Genomic DNA, 17,690 nt, shown 5'->3' on the forward strand with positions numbered 1-17,690 from the left:
TCTGAAGGATCATGTGACACTGAAGACTGGAGTAATGATGCTGAAAATTCAGCTTTGCCGTCACAGGAATAAATTACCTTTTAAAATAAATTAGTTGAAAACATTTTTTTTAATTGTAATAATATTTTAAAGTATTATTCTTTTACTGTATTTGTGGTTAAATAAATACAGCCTTGATGAATATAAGGGTTCTTTGAAAAAATAGCACCGACCAACAAACTTTTGAACAGTAGTGTAAAGGGTTACCGTTTAAATGTGGAATGTTAAATGACTACAATTTTTAGGTATCTGAAGTTTTATATTCAAGTCTTTGAAATGACAGTAGTCCTCTGGCCTTGGTGCATTTAAAGGATCTTGACCATTTATTTCTAAAAGCTTTTGTTAATTGCACTTTATATTCATCCATTTAAAAAAACAAATCCTGAGACATTTTCCTTTTTATTTTATTTTATTATTATTAATATTGATTTCCCTTCAAAAAGGGTACAAAGTGCTTTTTGCTATGTCAGTTTGCAAGACCATTTGGGCTGATACAAATTAATTTTTTTAATTACCAAATTGCTCTACAATTAAATTCAAAGCTTTTTGTGTGGAATACCATTACATCATTTGCCTGGATTTGTATGTTTTGTAGGCTTTTCAGTTTTCTTCAACATGTTTTGCTGTTCTCAGAATTAAATAAAGCTGTATTTTTTAAAACAGTTTGGAAATCAAGAGGCATGTGTCTGGTTGCCATAACAGGTTATTTTATTAATGGCCCGCTCACACATACATAAAGTTATTAATTTCATAACAATACAATATAATGGATATGTTCACAAAAGTGTCTGAAATGTTAGGCAAACGCCAACATCACATTCAAACAGTGTAACACAGTGTTTCTGTGTACATATAAAAAGAAATCTCAACATAATATAAGATATGCATGCAGTATTATCTGAGTGAATTAATTTATACTAAACAACACTCAGATGGCAGACATGTGATGGTAAATACTGAAAATCACTAACCCTGTTTGTCTACAAAAAAGTGCTACAAAAATCATTGATTGAATCATTCATTTAATTCAAATGTGTGCTGGATGTTGCTTTGGGGTCATAAAAGTATAAACAAGAAAAGAAAAACAAAAAGCCTTTCCAAACAACGTTTCCCTCGTCAATAAAGCCTCAAGATTCCCACACAAGGTTTGCGATTGTTTAAACCACATTGTCTAGACAATAAAGTGCTTTTTTAACAACCAATAGCCAGCTACCTAATTGCTATGCAGCAGCAGCAGGAGAAATCGTTTTTTTAATGACAGATCAGCTTAATAAAAATCTGTCACTTATCAATATCCCATAGTGAAACTGCAGAAAAAACATTCAGGACAACAAGAAAAGAGCAGCAAGGAGAAAGACAAAAGACTCCTCTTAATACCTATAAACGATACATACTCAAAGTGAAAATATTGACATTGATCAGAGCTATTAAAAAGTCAAAAAAATTGAAATTACAGATGACATCCTTCAACATACTCTTGCGTCTAACACGATCTACAACAGACTGCCTAAACAGACAACAGCAGAAAGAGAGAGAAGCGATACACTAATGTTGTATATTGATATACTATAAAAAAACACGAAAGCTTTCCGACTCTCCACGTCGAGTGTTACTGGTCCATTTCAAATGGTAACAGCCAAGCATGTCTCCATTCTCTGTGGGCACGAGTGTGTCACTGTGTGTATATTTAGAAGTCACTGAGGATGGAGATGTCGGCAAATTCTTTGCGATATCGATGAGAATAGAGGGCCAGCAGGAACGCCCACTTCAAACTCATGAAGCTCCACACACACGACAGGTACAGACTGGCAGGATCTGTGAGGGCTGTAGACACACACACACACACACACACATTAAAAAGAAGGTGAAACAGTTTTCAAAGTTCAAACAACCGTCCTCCTGTGAGTTTAATGTCCTGAAGGCCACTTTCTCTTCAAAACATTTCATCTGAGACTGATATGAATGAACATTTAGTTCACACCAAAATGTTACAAATACAATTTCAAAGCAAACATTCAGGACTTTCATGTGCTTCAGTATGGATCTCTACTCACATTCTTTGTGGGAGACGGCAACACCGAGGAAGGAGATGAACGCAACGATGGAAACCATGGAGAAAGTGACGCCTGTGACCAAGAAGAACTTCAGTCCCTTTAACCATGTTCTCCAGAAGTCCTGAAGGTACATTATGTGTGTGACCAGAGTCCATAATGCCAAAACACCTGGAGAAATACATGTATAAACACACAATTAGCACATACTAGTTTTGCATGTGACTGAATCTATGACTCTGCAATTTATTATTGCTTTGTCATATTCTCACATGCATGTGAACTGCTGTGTTCCTGTTTGATTCTTTTTACAGCACTTATTTGCTCTCAGTTCTGCATGTGCTGTTAGATTTACAGAAGAGCATTTTGTGACACAACAAACCATAATCTCCCTGACCAACACCATCATATTTTCATTTTTTGAAACAGCGGTGTATGTGGGTAGGATGTTTACTAATCAAAAGTTTTACTTGCCCTCATAAAAAACCCAAATACTATAAATAATAGGTTAGTTCGTGTGAAATATCATGTGAAGTGACTGCAGTGTGACATGCTTTATAATTCCTGTATAATTATTATACATGACGTTTTTGTGACCTCGCACAGAGGAATATTTGTACTTATAAAAAAAAAAAAAAAAATTTACTCTTGTGCATCAATTTAAAAAAGTTACTCTTAGGTCCTTAGAGGACAAAAATGTCCCTGTCAAAAAACCTGTCATAAAAATTGGAAGCTTTGGAGCACAGTTCAAGACATTTTGACCCAGAGAGGATTTTCTTTTTCCCAAAAAATGCTAGTTAAAGTTACTGCACTGGACTAAAACTTACTGACATTACTCACCCAGGGTATAACTACTTTCCCAAAAATTTGTGTGATCCCCCTCCCACATGCACACATTTGCACACATTTTTACACTGTTACACTTAAAAAAATGCACAAATAAAAAGGTAAAAGACAAAAATGTCCTTAAGGACACACAAGGGTTAAGTGAACTGCAAACAGTTAAAAGGTGATTTTAAGCGGTGGCCACAGTTACAACATCTGAAATATGCTCTGCTTTATTATTTTTAACCTAAAATTTGTTGAAATATTTCATGTGACTGGTCAACCATCTAATAACTGAGCAGACCAAAATTCTGTAAAATCATGCCATCATTTGCAGTAGAAACAAGACTGACCAAAGTATAAAACTTGTACTCAAAGTACAAATGCACAGACTAGACCATACTTGCATAACACAAACTCAAAGGCCCTGAGTTTGAAGAGCATAGTGACGGATCAAAGTGCACTGAGGAATAAAGGTTTAGTGGAAACTACTGGTCTCGGCGAAATCTCAAATCTTTTGCTTGCATTTATTAAGGTAAAGGTGATACCCTTCTTATCCCAAACACGAAGATTTTGGACTAATTTGCTTTAGATATGGAAACAATGATGATGTCAGGCCAACTTCTACGTGTTCGACACAACCCACTGAACATGTTGAATGATCATCTGTGAACAGATTTGTGTGAAGTACCTTTCAAATGTTTTGGGTCAGACTATTTGGTTGAAAGAAGTCTCATGTTCAACAGTGCTGCATTTATTTAATCATAGACACCGTAAAAACAGTAACATTGTGAAATGTTAGTACAATTTCAATGAACAGTTTTCTATTGTAATATATTTTAAAATATTATTTATTCCTGTGATGGCAAAGCTGAATTTTCAGTAGAAATTAGTGCTCAAGAAATTAACATCACAGTGGTACAGCTTATAAAAGTCTTTACTGTCACTTTTGATCAATTTAATGCATCCTTTCTGAATAAAACGATTGCCTTCTTTTAAAAAAAAAAGTCTTACTGACTCCTCACTCGAATGATAGTGTGTAATATTATTATTATTTAATAATTGAATAATCCAATCTTTTGATCGAAAAGGGTACATTTTTCATTGTAGATTATTACTGTTATGAAATTTAAAAAAAAACATCTGGTTTAGCTAGTCGCATTTTATGCTTCAGTATCCATATTACACAATGTTTGTTAACATAACTACTTGAGGACTAGCAATAACAATGTGTAAACTACTCCAGGAAAATTACATATTAAACACATCTTGTTCATTAGTAGGCTACTCACTCATGCTAATAGGCAGAAAGTTAATTATTAAAGCGTATTAAACCTGCATTAATGTATTAATATTTTATCTAACAAACATATTCCTATTTTACATACAGTAGACACAGATTTTATCCATTGCAACATTTATTAAAGTAGCATATAGCATTTTTATAAATCGAAATATAAAATGTATTGTGCAGTTACTGCAGTACACTTGACAATTAAATGTTAAAAAACGTTCTCATATAGTTCTCAATTATTGCATTTATCTAATTCTTGCATTTATCTATGTATTTAAAGCAATTAACATTTACAACCAAGTTCACGATCTCAAACTGAAAAGGATACAAATACTTTACTTTTTTCTATTCTATTCGCTTAAGTGCCCTAACTAAGTTGCTACTCGACGAAAGGGACAAAAGTAGCAATTAGAAGTTTACTTAAAATTCCATTTCAAAACATACCAAAAACTATTTGAACACTGCCCTAGGCTAAACTAAACCTAATTATTTGCCAACCTAGACAACATTTTTGGCAACCCAGGCGCGTTCAGCATCAGTTCATGATGGCCAATAATGCTGTCTAGGTAGGCGGCTCCCGCCTGCATTTGAGACACAGCCAAAGAAAGTACCTGATAATCCACCCATCGCGGCTGTCCACGGCTGTTTATAGGCGATGTTCCACACTAGAAACGCCGAAAATCCCACCAACATCCCAACACACGAGTAGCCCACGCGTACATACGTCTTATTGAATGCCATTCCTGTCGTCAAATATACATGAATAAGGAAAACATTATTGAAAAATCCCAAAACAACAAAGAACTATCCAGTTACTAAAAATAGTTGTTCAGGAGCATCCGCTCTTCTGACCTGGAGACAGCGCTGATCCAGCTGCAGTAACAGCTACTAGTGCAGAACTGACATTGACCGGGGTTTTATGAACGACAGTAAGACCGCCTCAAACGACCAATCCACGTTTACTGTCATTTATTGCTCCATAACCCGCGCTGACTGCGTGTAATTGTTGTTGCTCTTCGCCGATGTACAGCACAGGGGCAAAAGTGAAATCATGCGTCCGTCTTACAGAAAACAGCGACTCCTACGGGTATGGATGAAAACGACACGTCTTTTAGAGACTGACTTGAGTAAGGCTTGAATGTGCAAAACAAATTACTAAATGTTTCGAAAATGACGTGTGATATTAGGCGATGACTAATTGGATTTGAAATGGTTATGATTATCATGACGGCAAATGTAAGAAACATTGGGTTTAATATACGGAACTTTTATTTGGAAAAAGTGTATATTTTCTTAAATGCGGTAGCTGTAGAAGTAAACGTAATGGTGATATTAATATTGTAACTAATAATATCTAGGACTAAGTAATCCCAGCTGTAGTAGTGGAAGAAACTGCTGGTGGTAATAGCAGTAATATATCTTGTATGTGCTAGTTTCACTTTTATTCCATTTCCATATAAGTAAGTAAGTAAGCTTTATATAGCACCTTTCATAGATAAAATCACAAAGTGCTTTACATGTAGCAAAGTAGCAATTCTATATAAGCTTCCTGCCATCTATGTTGAGCAGATAGGCTAGGTAATATCACCTCTATCTATGGTAATTTACAAGCGAGTTAGATTTACTGGGTAATTAATATATATATAAAAAATAGTTGCATAAATAAATGTAAACTATTTTGTTTTCTCTACACTATGGCAAATGTACAGTAAAACGTTGTAACAATATACAGTGCATGGGTACATTTTATGACGCATGGAAATGCATATTTTTAGTCGCATCATCATTTCTCTGTTGTATGAGTGTTTGTGTTCTCTGTGGTGTGAGAGCGTGAGACAGAGCGCCAAATGCGTGAGAGTTGCCAACCCTCTTCGAGAATCTAGCAAATGAGTGTGCAAAACTGTGCAAACTCCACTAATGTCCACTAGATGTCACAAAACCAAAGCAAGTGCTTCACATGTGGTTGGTCACGTCACGTGATTGTTACCCCAACAAGTTTGGTAACCATACTTATGCAAATAAAAATGACACTTGCAATTTTTTCCCACTTTGAGCACTGGACATACAATAACAATTCAATATGGAACTTTTTTCAGCAGTCAACTTTATTATAGTAAAAACAATAGATTTTCTATTGATTTAAGAAAACGTTTCAAAGTAATACTCACATAAACACATTTTTTGGTCCTGTAAACATTGTAAAAAGCTTGGTAGTCAATCTTTAACACTGAGTTTATAAGAGAAACAAACATCATTGACAATGACATTGACAAACATTACACTGTCAACACACATAGAGCAGAGATCACAGTTAGTTCAACAAAACACCAGAAAGTGCAGTATGTTATGAATTTTTTTTTCTTTTTTCTGACACAAAATATTTGGCTTCATTCATGCAAATGAAACTGTGAAGAAATGCATGAAGGCTTGAGGCTGCGACAGGAACTTGTAAAGACACCATATACTAAAGAAGTCAGACTGTATTTCATACCTAGTGGAAGGGGCGGACAAAGTTCATATTACGACATCCAGTCATGGGTGCACTCAGACGGGCACTCAAGGCACCTCGCGTTCACATGCCATCTTAATCAGAGGAGATGCGCTCGATCATGGTCTCCTTGACAATGCCAGAGAGTAGTGTTAGATCCTTGTACTGGATCCAGTCCTGCTCTCTCACGCCCCATACTGTGCCCTCCGGCTGCAATATAAGATTTTCACAACATTGCAAGAATGATGAAAAGTACTAATAGATTTCAGACTGATTCATTAGAATGAACAAATCATTATCAAAGCTAATAATAAAAAAATTATAAAAAAAAAAAAAAAACATTTACAAAAAGGACAAAGAAAGCACTTATGAATGTAGTCCATAAAGCTATTCACTGATAAACTTCCTAAAATTCTATTCGACATGTGTATTCTATTCGAAACTCGCTGCATTTTGATGCTGATGCCAAATACAACTGTTTTTTACGCAGGAGCATGACACGGCAAATGTGAATATACAAAAGCATGAATGAGATTTGAAAGCCATGATGGGGGCAAGTTATTCAGGTAATAATAACTGAAATTTGGAAAGGAAAAAAACACACACTACTGTTCAAAAGTTTGGGGTCAGTAAGATTTTCTAATATTTTAAGAAGCCAAGGCTGCATTTATTTGAAAATACAGTAAAAACAGTCATTTTGATATTTATTTATTTTATTTTACAATTTAAAATAATGTTTTTAATTTTAATAGATTTTAAAATTAAATGTATTCCTGTAATAGCAATCTGAATTTTCAGCATCATTACGTCAGTCTTCAGTGTCACATGATCCTTCAGAAATCATTTTAATATGCTGATTTGCTGCTCAAGAAATTATTATTATAATTATCAATGTTGAAAACAGCAGAAATTTTTCAGGATTCTTTCAAGAAATAAAAAGGTCAAAATAACAGCATTTATTGGACAAATAAATAGTCTGAAATATCATAAATGTCTTTACTGTTACTTTTGTTCAATGTAATCCATCCTTGCTGAATAAAAATCAAACAAACAAGAATCTTACTGTCCCCCAATATGCTTAAGGACACAACAGTTTCCTTAACAGTGATGGAACCAACAACCTCCCAATTTCAAACCCTGTTCCCAGATGCAAGAAAGTGAAGTAAAAACTCCTATGCCACACAACAAATATATATAGACCTCACCTTTTCTTCTTCATCGACATATATAAGGATCACATCTCCCTTTTCAAACAGCAGAAGCACACCTTCATCTGAGTCCTGATTCTCCAGAGCAACAGCCTATGGAAAAGAATAAAACAAAAGCAATGATTACCCACACAAATACAAATCAATGACTTTCCTTGTTTGAACACTTCCAAAGACACCGTACCTTATCGAGGAAGCCAGGAGGATTTTCATACTCTGTCTTTTGGGCTTTAACGTCTTCCTTTGCTCCCTCCATCTTGCTGCATCCCGTTGTATTTTGATCCATCTCTCCTTCATTTTTCTTGGAGAAGCTGGGTATTCGAGGACTTGGGACAGGTGCTGTTTTATCTTCATCGCCAGATAAGGGCTTAGCCTCATTGTCTCCATCTGCAGATGCATGATGGGTGTCTTCTGATGATGCTTGTGATTTACTTTCCTCCTCTTCACAGTGCTCAGTGGCCACTGAACCTTGATGTTCCTGGCCGTTTGCTTGCACAGACTCATCAGTGGTACTTTCTGACAGGTTTTCAGCAGCTCCCACAGATCGAACCCCTTCACCCTCCGAACACAAAGACTGTCGTTTGGGTGTGTTGGGCTCACTGTCAAAAGAGTTCGACTCCGAGTCTGATATTTCAGATGCTGTGCTTCCTGTGCTCTTGGAGGAAGTGTGTGAACGCGTGTCCGTGAGGGTGTCGGGCATGCTGAGCTTGCTCATGCCCGGATGATCCGAAGGGAAGGCGGTGTTACAGGGGATGGGTGCAGAGATCGTGACAGACTTTCTCTTCTTAGATTTAGAACTAAACACAAGAGGAAGAAAATAAGGGATAATAAAAAGACAAAAAAGTCTTTGATTTCTATGGAAGCTTCCACCACAGAATAAAAAAGTTGAGACTTTTTATCTCAGCACTCAGAATTGCGAGAAATAGAGTCAGAATTGAAAGTTATAAAATCGAGTTGCAATTCCCAGTTTGTATCTCACAATTCTAACTTTATTTCTCACAATTCTCAGAATTGAGAAAAAAAGTCAGAATTGTGACATACAAACTCAATAAAAAAAAAGGTAATTACGACTTTTTATTTCACAATTGTGAGTTTCTCTCACAATTCCTACTTTTTTCTCTTAATTGGTACACCGACTTCCTACTTTTAAAGACGTGCAATATACAATGGCCACAAAAAGTATAGGAGCACTTAATCTACACTTACGTAAACAGATCATGCAAGATTTTTACCTATAATTAACTTACACTTTCCTTTGCAATGCCATCTAACCAACTTGTGAAAATGTCATTTTAGAGGATGTATGAAGTACACTATAGTTGTTTTCCATTTGAATGATTTATTTATGTGATGGAAAAGGTGAACTTTCAATCTAATATGCTGATTGGATGCTCAAGAAATATTTAGTATTATCGATGACAGAAAACAGTTGCTGGGAAATGTGATACATTTTTTTTGTCATGATTCTTTGATGAATTGAAATGTGAAAGTTCAAAAGAAAAGCATTAATTTAAAAAGTTTTGTAACCATATAAATGTATTTACGGTTACCTTTCTTTAATTTAATGCATCCTTCGTGAATATTTTCTTTAACTTTTGAACGGTGGAGCAAGTTTTCTCCAAAAGTAAGATGTTCATCATGTTCCATTAAGTTGACAACCACAAAGTTTTACTGGAAAAGTGTTTGTGTTATCCTTCTTATTATTATTTTATGCAATTATTCATGCATTTTGAATATGGATCGATAGTCTAAACTTTGGGGCCACAGTAGATCTTCATAGAAATTAATTATTTCCAATTAAAGATATTACCTGTTCAGGCCTTTGATGATGAAGGGTTTGGTGGAGTGCTGATCCTCAAGCTTCTTCATCATATTATAAATATTGTGATTTAACTGAAACATGAAATGAAATTCTGTCATTCAGCAACATTGACCTCTTTAACTTTTGAATTAAGATTTGAACATTAAACAATGTTACTGAAAAGGAAATGTTGTGAGTCATAATAATGAGGTGTATTTTCCAAGTTAAACTTAACAGATTTTCTGTTACGTAAAAAAACGAGCATCAAAGTAAAATAAAACGCAAATGTTGCATTCTTACCACACTCATTTCCTTGTAGAAGACATCCCGCAGGTTTGAGATGTTCTGGAACATGGTGACGTAGCAGCTTATACGGCTGAAAACAGGAAGACAATGTAGCCAAATTAAATTACATTGTTATTATTAGAGACCTCGGTGACAGGAAGGAATTGGCTGAATGCATTTATCTATTTTATGGGTGTGTTCACACTTGTAGTTCGGTTCTCTTGGTTCTTTTGGTCCGGACCAAAAAAGAGAAAACTATACATTTAGTCCTGGTTCGCTTCACGTTCACACTTATTAATCCAAAGATAAAAAAAAAGAAAAGAAGAGCTTTTATGACATATTTTGCAACGAAAAATGCATTCGCTGTAAATGCGTACTATGTAAGGGTTAATGCCCGACGAGGTGTCCGTTGTAAGGTTTTAATGGACGACGGCGAGGTGTAAACCGGCCGACGCGCAGCGGAGGACGGTTGCCTCCGCCGAAGTCCATTAAAACCTTACAACGGACACCTCGAAGGGCATTAACCCGCTTATACCATGGTCACTTGCCAAATAAAACATTTTTAAAACATTAGTTTATATTTTAATTAGGCTAAATCTAGTTTTTTTAAATAATAACTTGCCTGACGATTTATTTAGCAACTTGAGATATATAGTCCGCTCAACTTGTAGAACCCTTCAGGTTCAAAAATGCATTTTTTTTTCATGAAACACAAAGGTAGGCATAGTTATTTTTTATTACACATAAAACACTATGTGTTACACGAGTCTACACTAACCACAGCCTCCGAAGCACCGCTGTAGGTCGACTCTCTGATGCTGGACTGGAGAGCCGTCAAATAATGTCGGTGACAGCCAGGCCATCGATGCGAGAGCAGTCTGCGGGCTTGCTCCGTCAGTCCGTGAGAGACTGAAGATGAAATAACGAAGTCGCTCATTGTTGTATTAGTAGGCTATGTAATATCTAACTGACGTTAGATGTTTGTTTTGATAGAGCAAATTGTTAACGGATACTTTGACTGCCTGTTGCTATGGTTACTCAGTCACAGCTGTTGTAGGCAGCGCATTTATTTATTAATTTCGAACGGTAAACAGGCAGTTTCACCAGAACTCCTTTACTAGGTGTCCTCTATCACTTTTTAACGGACACCCTGCAGCCAATCAGAATCGAGTATTCACCCAGACCATGGTATAAGATAGTATATGATGGAGCCGTCAACTTGTAAAGCACTTATAAAATGTGTAAAGGAGTCAAAACAGCGGCAGGATTCCCTCTGTCACACACACAAACACTAAGATCTGCTGCGAGTGCCTGTACCGAACTGTGATGGGCAACATCGGAACTATGACAGGTATGCTTGAGCAGTCTTTTTTAGGCTCGCATCTAGTGACATAATGTCCTGGTTTTGGTTCGTTTACAGTACGTGTCTTTGTTCAATCGTTCATATTTTTGCAGCGCTCTCGTCTTTTTAGCGTTCACACTTAGTCAAATGAACCGCACTAACAGAGCAGTCGCACCAGGGTTTGTTTCAATCGAACCAAACATTCAAAGTGTAATCACACCCTAAGTTTAATTTTTGTTAATAAAGCTGTACCAACCTTTGATAGAGGACAGGCAGCTCCTCTCTTAACTCCTTGTTAATTTCTTCAAACACCTCCTGGGCTTTACTGAACTCCTCCTCGGCCTGAGAGGAATCAGCACCAATGGTCATACAATTAGTGATGAGCTATAACAAACTAGCAATATGAACCATTTCTAAAATGGGATATTTAAATGATCAAATGTTAGCTGACCTTGCCTGTTTTGGCCTCATCTCTCTTCTTAGAGTTTTGTAGCGCCTCCAGATGATGACGAGCTGAATCATAATCAACCAGCTTCCTTCCTCGCTTGGCCACTCTTTCCTGCAAGATTACAGTATTAGAGAATTTAAAGCTGCAGTAAACTTAAGAATGATTTTGAAGTACCATGTAAATACTATGAGAATTTAATAAGCATTCAATGCTTTGGTATGTTTAAAGATACCATGGTATTAGCATCTGATACTATCCATCACTCTAAACTAAAGCTGTGACAAAGTTATAGCTCCCCCAATGAATTTTTGTTTTGTTAAACAATATCAAAAAGTCTAAGAAAACTTTAGATAACAGCCAAATTGTCAAGGCTAAAAACAGATATTCAAAACCAAGCCTGACAACCTTTCAAAAACACACTAAACAGACCTAGGCTATAGATAGTGAACACAATTTATTACGTTCAGGTTTGTAATTTGGCAGTTATACAAACTTTGACATCTTGAAACTGTCCCGTGTAATTCTCCATTGTTCGAACGACTTGATCACTCAGCTTCTCCTCATAGTCATTCCACAGGAGATCCTCACTCTGTAATATCAAGCCAGAGAGATGATGAAGGCAAGGAAGGTAGAGATTTCAACTATTAAATGCCACAAAAAAGGCCTGGTCTACCTCAATAATGACAGTCAGATCTTCGACACCATGCCAGTCTGGTTCATAGATATCTTTAAGAGTCTGGGACAGGCGCTTGGATGATTCATGCATCACTGAGAAACAGGGAATGTACAAAACATCACGTGAGGACTTCTTTTAAAAATGTTACACAATTTGGCAGTAGTACTAAAACTCTTTCTATTCCCAACAAGTCACTGCAAGTAACAAAGCTGTGACTGTATTAAGAAATTATCAAATCAACCAATGAGCATTCTTAAGTATCTTATCGTAGTCATCAAGCGCTGCAAAACATACAGTGCTGGATGGAAATTTTATTAATAATTACATTCAATGTAATATACCAGCTTATTCCGTGGTATATTATAAATTAATAATGAATTTATTTCTCTAATACGGTGGTTACATAAACCGTTTTAGATTCAGCCACATTCAGAGATTTAGCACAGATACCAATTCATCCGTTTAGAACATCTGTGAGATGGGGCTAAAAACACATGCGGTGACTTTGGTTTCTATCAAAAGAGCGCAGATGGTTTGCGCAACGAGACCACGAACATCTTGCGTCTTCCTCAAACTCAATAACCCCTTCGTATTTTCAGAAAGCTCTGCAAACATACATCTGGGCAGTACGCCCACAATTCAATTGGGAAGGTCACCTATTCTTGTAGACATTTACACAATAAGCATTTTCAGTTCCATTATTGACAGACATTCACTTCCCCAAATGCTGAATCGGGGAAACACAACCAAGATCATCTCATCTCACTTTCACTCTCACCCAGCAGCCTATAGCACAATACTAAAATGTAAAATCTGAATCAATTAAAACAAGTATTATGAAATACAAAGTTCTGTAGAGTGATTCAAAAGATTCAATCAGTAGATTTCCATACAAAAAAATGTCTGTATTTCAATTGAGTAAGACAGTAGTACCTTTGACAGCATTGTAGTACGCTTTAACATCCTTAAAGAGTCTGACGCCATCAGTCTGGAAAGAGAAAAGAAACAATCACATGTTGTCTAAAGGCTAAAGGTTCATTAAAGGGATAGTTCACCCAAGAAGAAGAAGAAAGAAACTCATACAGGTTTGGAACAACTTGAGGGTGAGTAAATGATGACAGAATTTTCATTTCAGTCATCATTTACTCACCCTCAAGTTGTTCCAAACCTGTATGAGTTTCTTTCTTCTGTTAAAAAAAATATATTTTAAAGAATGTGTTGGTAATGAAACAGTTGACGGCATCCACTGACTTCAATAGTGTTTTTTTCCTACTATGGAAGACAATCAGGTGCCGTCAAATGTTTCATTACCAACATTCTTTAAAATATATTTTTTAGTGTTCAACAGAAAAAAGAAACTCATACAGGTTTGGAACAACTTGAGGGTGAGTAAATGATGACAACATTTTCATTTTTGGGTGAAATATCCCATTTCAAAAATGTTTGCTTACTTTTATAGTCAAGTGCATTTTGAAATGCCATGTGTACCTAAGACCTTTTAACAGGCATATTATGGGAATTGAAATTGTCTGAATAAAAATAGAAAATGTGTAGGTGGTAAGGAAATTAGTTCAATGGATTTTACTATTTGGTTCTTGAAGCTACTGTTTGTGGTAAGTGGATTAAAATAAAACATGAAAACTTACATGTATGTAATATGTAAATGTACATTTTATTTATGGTTGAAAGTAGCAGCCTCTTGACTTGGTTGCATCTACAGAGTGTAAACCATCTATGATTATTAAACAAATATAATATATTCTCAGTGCTGCGAAGCATGCAGGACATGGAATAGGATGTGAAGTTCCTAAGTGAGAAACTACGTCAACACAAGTGTACTATAATAAAAATGTGTTAGTGTTATTAATGAAAATTACCAATCAAGTATATCATTTTATAGGGGGTTCCTGGGTTGGCTGAGGGAATAAATGGGATAAAAATAGGCCAGAAAAGGTCAACCCTTGATACTGTACTGAAAAGAAAGAGAGCTGCAGTGCAGTCACTTATTAACATTTTCTAAAGGTGGGGTTTCCTGTGCTACTTTCAATAATCATTCTGCCAGTGTTCATACAACACAACACAACTCACCCAGTCCAGTTCCTTTAAATAACAATGTGCTAATGTTGAGCGGTGACCCTATTTAATGCAGACTGTCAATTGTTTGAGGTAACAAAATCTGCATGTTTTTCTTTCCCTCTCATACATCATACCTGTTGCTTGTTCAAGTTGGAAGAGCACTCCTCAAACTGCTCATCTTTCGTCTCCATGGTCTTGCCCAGCTTCTGCTTGACCTACAACCAAGTTGATCACACTGCAGTCAGACATGATGTCAGGCAGAAGATCAAGTTGTCACTGTATGGCCACTGTCTGAAATATGACTCGCCATGCAGTTCCACATTTATTCTCGAATATCAATTGCAGCAATTGTTCCTTGTGATGAGGAAAGATCAGAAAAGCTCTAACGAACACTACATTTCCTGAATTAAAACAAATGAGTGTTTTTAAGATAAGAAACGCTACTGTGTGCAGTCTGCAAAAGAGTGAAATTTAGAAGAGGAGGTGAGCTTAGGGAGGAAGTGATTGAGGGCAGGAAGTGGCAGTCCTTGTGTTCACAAAAGTGAATTTGAAAACAAACAAAAAAACACACAAAAAAAAACAGCTCCACAACTCACAATATTTTCATATCCTGTGTACATTTGTATCATTTTTCTTCAGGACTTATAAATACAAGTAGAATATGTTGGATAATCACACACAAAATACACATCCAGACTCAGAGCAGCATGACCTGAGAGCCAAGGTCCTGAACTAAACAAAAAACCCCACCTACCTTCTCTTGTGCTCGGTTCATTGATTTCTGAAAGCGTTTGGCCAGGATGCCAGCTCCCGCGCCAATGTTGCCCCCAATGTTGGCACCTTGTTTTCCCTCTGCCATCTTCACTTCTGATCAGCTGGCACACAAAGCGATCCTTAGCCAGATGTCTCAGCGCTTCCTTCTATAAACTGACGGTTCCTGGGCGGAGTGAGCAGAGAGAGTGGGTGTGAAAGCATTCGTGGTGGTGTAGTTTCTACTTAATAGTTTCAAAGACTCAAACTTACTGGACCCCACGTCACACGAACCGATTGTGCAACATTCCACTGTCGTGTCCAAACGCGTTTGGTATATTGTCATCGACGTGCGACTGCACCATCAAGACGTTTACTAGTCATCAGTGTTTCCTGTGGGTTTAACGCTAGCAAAAGTGACAGCTTTTAATATAATCATGTCAAGCTAAAAACCTCTAGCGCTATATGCTGCACTTCAGCAGAGCGGATCTATGTTTGCTGGACAATTAACGTTTTAGTGCCATAACCCGCTCGAAACTGTCTATAACATTATAAAAACCAATCATGATTTTAAGTAAACTGACGGGCGTAATTTTTGGGAAACAACGTAATAAAGCCTCCGTACAACCAGACTGTAACAGAAATAGTCCGATAGAGACTCTGTAAACATAAAATGTGACCGCGGCCCGCACATGTTAAACAATCTGAATACTTTGAGACGGCTCTCTGAAAATGCCGTTAGTTTAAGGCGGGACTTGTGCAAAATGAGAGATGGGCTGAATTAAAAATATCATATTATAGCCTACCACTCATACTACTTTTAATGGTAAGAGTAGGCTATTTGGTATGCAGTTTCGAATTAAGCCAGGGATCGGCTGGTTAGTTTTTTCGGTCTAACATATAAATCTTTAGGATTAACCCAATAATCGAAAATACTAACATATTAAGTTTTTATTAGGCCTAATATATTTTTTTTCCTCTCAAGTCCTTTTATTTTTTGTTGTAGGCTATGTGATAAAATTTAAACTCTCCTCATTAATCTCTACTAATCACTCCATCCACAGAACAAGCCAAAACTGAGATGAGATGAGAGGCACATCAAACTATTTGTTCTACAAGAAGTAGATAGAATTTCAGATTTGCAGGCAAAACAAAGAACGGTCTTGTTCTCTGTTTAACTCAGCTAGAACTGATGATACCTGCATACAACAATATTAGTGCTGTTATGCCAAAGGTGTGGAAACAAAAAGGCATTTGCATTGTAAATCATTTGGTGTCACACTATACTGTTTTCTCCTTTATATTATAGGCTACACTGCTTTGAATTTAATTATAATTTTTTTTTACATCAATCATTGTGTTAAAATAGAATAGCTATGCAGAGTAACCTCCTGAGACCCTGCGGCCTCATATGAGGACATTACATTTTTGCCTCTTGACACAATGATAGTCAAATTTGTAAATCTTAGACATGTTGGCCACATTTAGGGGCACTGCCCACACCATCTTGTAGTGATATCACAACATTACACCACTGTCAGAGAAGAAAATGACCCTAACCCTAACCATAACACTTCTACACCAGTTCCCGAAAGAAAAATGACCCAGGTAAAAAATCTATTCAAATTATATGAATGAAACAAATGTATTTATGTACAATACTGTCTCTATCATCATATGGGGATTAAAATTTGACATATTTTAGTAATAGTAGCACTCTAGGACATCAGTAAATATGAAGTACTCGTTTGAGGACATTGGGACTATATTACGTTATCCCCTTAACTGTCACCGTCCCACGTGGGACGTTTGCCCATATATATTTAGAACAATAATATCTTAGTAAAAACCTAAAGTAATATTGACAAACTAAATATCATTTGAAAGCTTACAATCTCTAGTTTTCATATTTGGTGGCTGTTTTTTAAAATAAATTACAGAATAGCAGTAATTTATCAATTTGCAACAAGAATATTTCATATTCATTAGGCGTGTTTAGGCCTTTATTTTGAAATAGAAAAAAAAACATGAAAAATCATGAAAGATTAACCTCAGTTTGTTTTCATAACAAGAGTTCAAAAGATAACACTAATTAAATGTTATGAGAAAAAAAGGTCTGAAAATGTTTAGAATATAAAGAAAAATATTATGAATTCTCGATTTGTGATGCGGCAGCGAGCTATAACGCACATGTGCTCTTTTTATGTTTATTAGAGGTTGAAATCAAATCAAATACTGCCAAAACACCCATACTATTTCTGAATAGGATGTATACTTAATAAATTGTATGAAATTATGGAAAGACATGGTTCAGATCACTCAAAACATATGAAAATGGAGACACCCTTATATGGTCAGTAAGGAAGCTGGCTGTCCATCTAGTGAAAAAGTTTGGTACTACGCCCAA

General features: G+C 36.2%; 2 protein-coding genes across 2 annotated transcripts; both read right to left on the reverse strand.

The window, feature by feature from the left end:
- Positions 1–1,575: 1,575 nt before the first annotated feature.
- slc48a1b (solute carrier family 48 member 1b) lies at positions 1,576–5,247 on the reverse strand. Its single transcript, XM_056253942.1, has 4 exons — positions 5,062–5,247; positions 4,821–4,952; positions 2,094–2,261; positions 1,576–1,863 (listed from the first exon to the last, which is right to left on the reverse strand). Exons 2-4 carry the CDS (start codon positions 4,948–4,950, stop codon positions 1,727–1,729), a joined length of 435 nt encoding a protein of 144 aa, XP_056109917.1. The 5' UTR covers positions 4,951–4,952; positions 5,062–5,247; the 3' UTR covers positions 1,576–1,726.
- A 1,324-nt stretch (positions 5,248–6,571) lies between these two features.
- Positions 6,572–15,521, reverse strand: bin2b (bridging integrator 2b). The gene is made up of 12 exons (XM_056253938.1): positions 15,288–15,521; positions 14,668–14,748; positions 13,391–13,445; positions 12,455–12,549; positions 12,275–12,370; positions 11,785–11,892; positions 11,590–11,675; positions 10,007–10,082; positions 9,716–9,798; positions 8,090–8,702; positions 7,903–7,998; positions 6,572–6,907 (listed from the first exon to the last, which is right to left on the reverse strand). Exons 1-12 carry the CDS (start codon positions 15,390–15,392, stop codon positions 6,794–6,796), a joined length of 1,608 nt encoding a protein of 535 aa, XP_056109913.1. The 5' UTR covers positions 15,393–15,521; the 3' UTR covers positions 6,572–6,793.
- Positions 15,522–17,690: the final 2,169 nt, after the last annotated feature.

The sequence above is a fragment of the Rhinichthys klamathensis genome, unplaced genomic scaffold, assembly GCF_029890125.1.
Source record: "Rhinichthys klamathensis goyatoka isolate OS25496 unplaced genomic scaffold, OSU_Roscu_1.1 h1tg000109l_1, whole genome shotgun sequence".
NCBI classification, from domain to species: domain Eukaryota; kingdom Metazoa; phylum Chordata; class Actinopteri; order Cypriniformes; family Leuciscidae; genus Rhinichthys; species Rhinichthys klamathensis.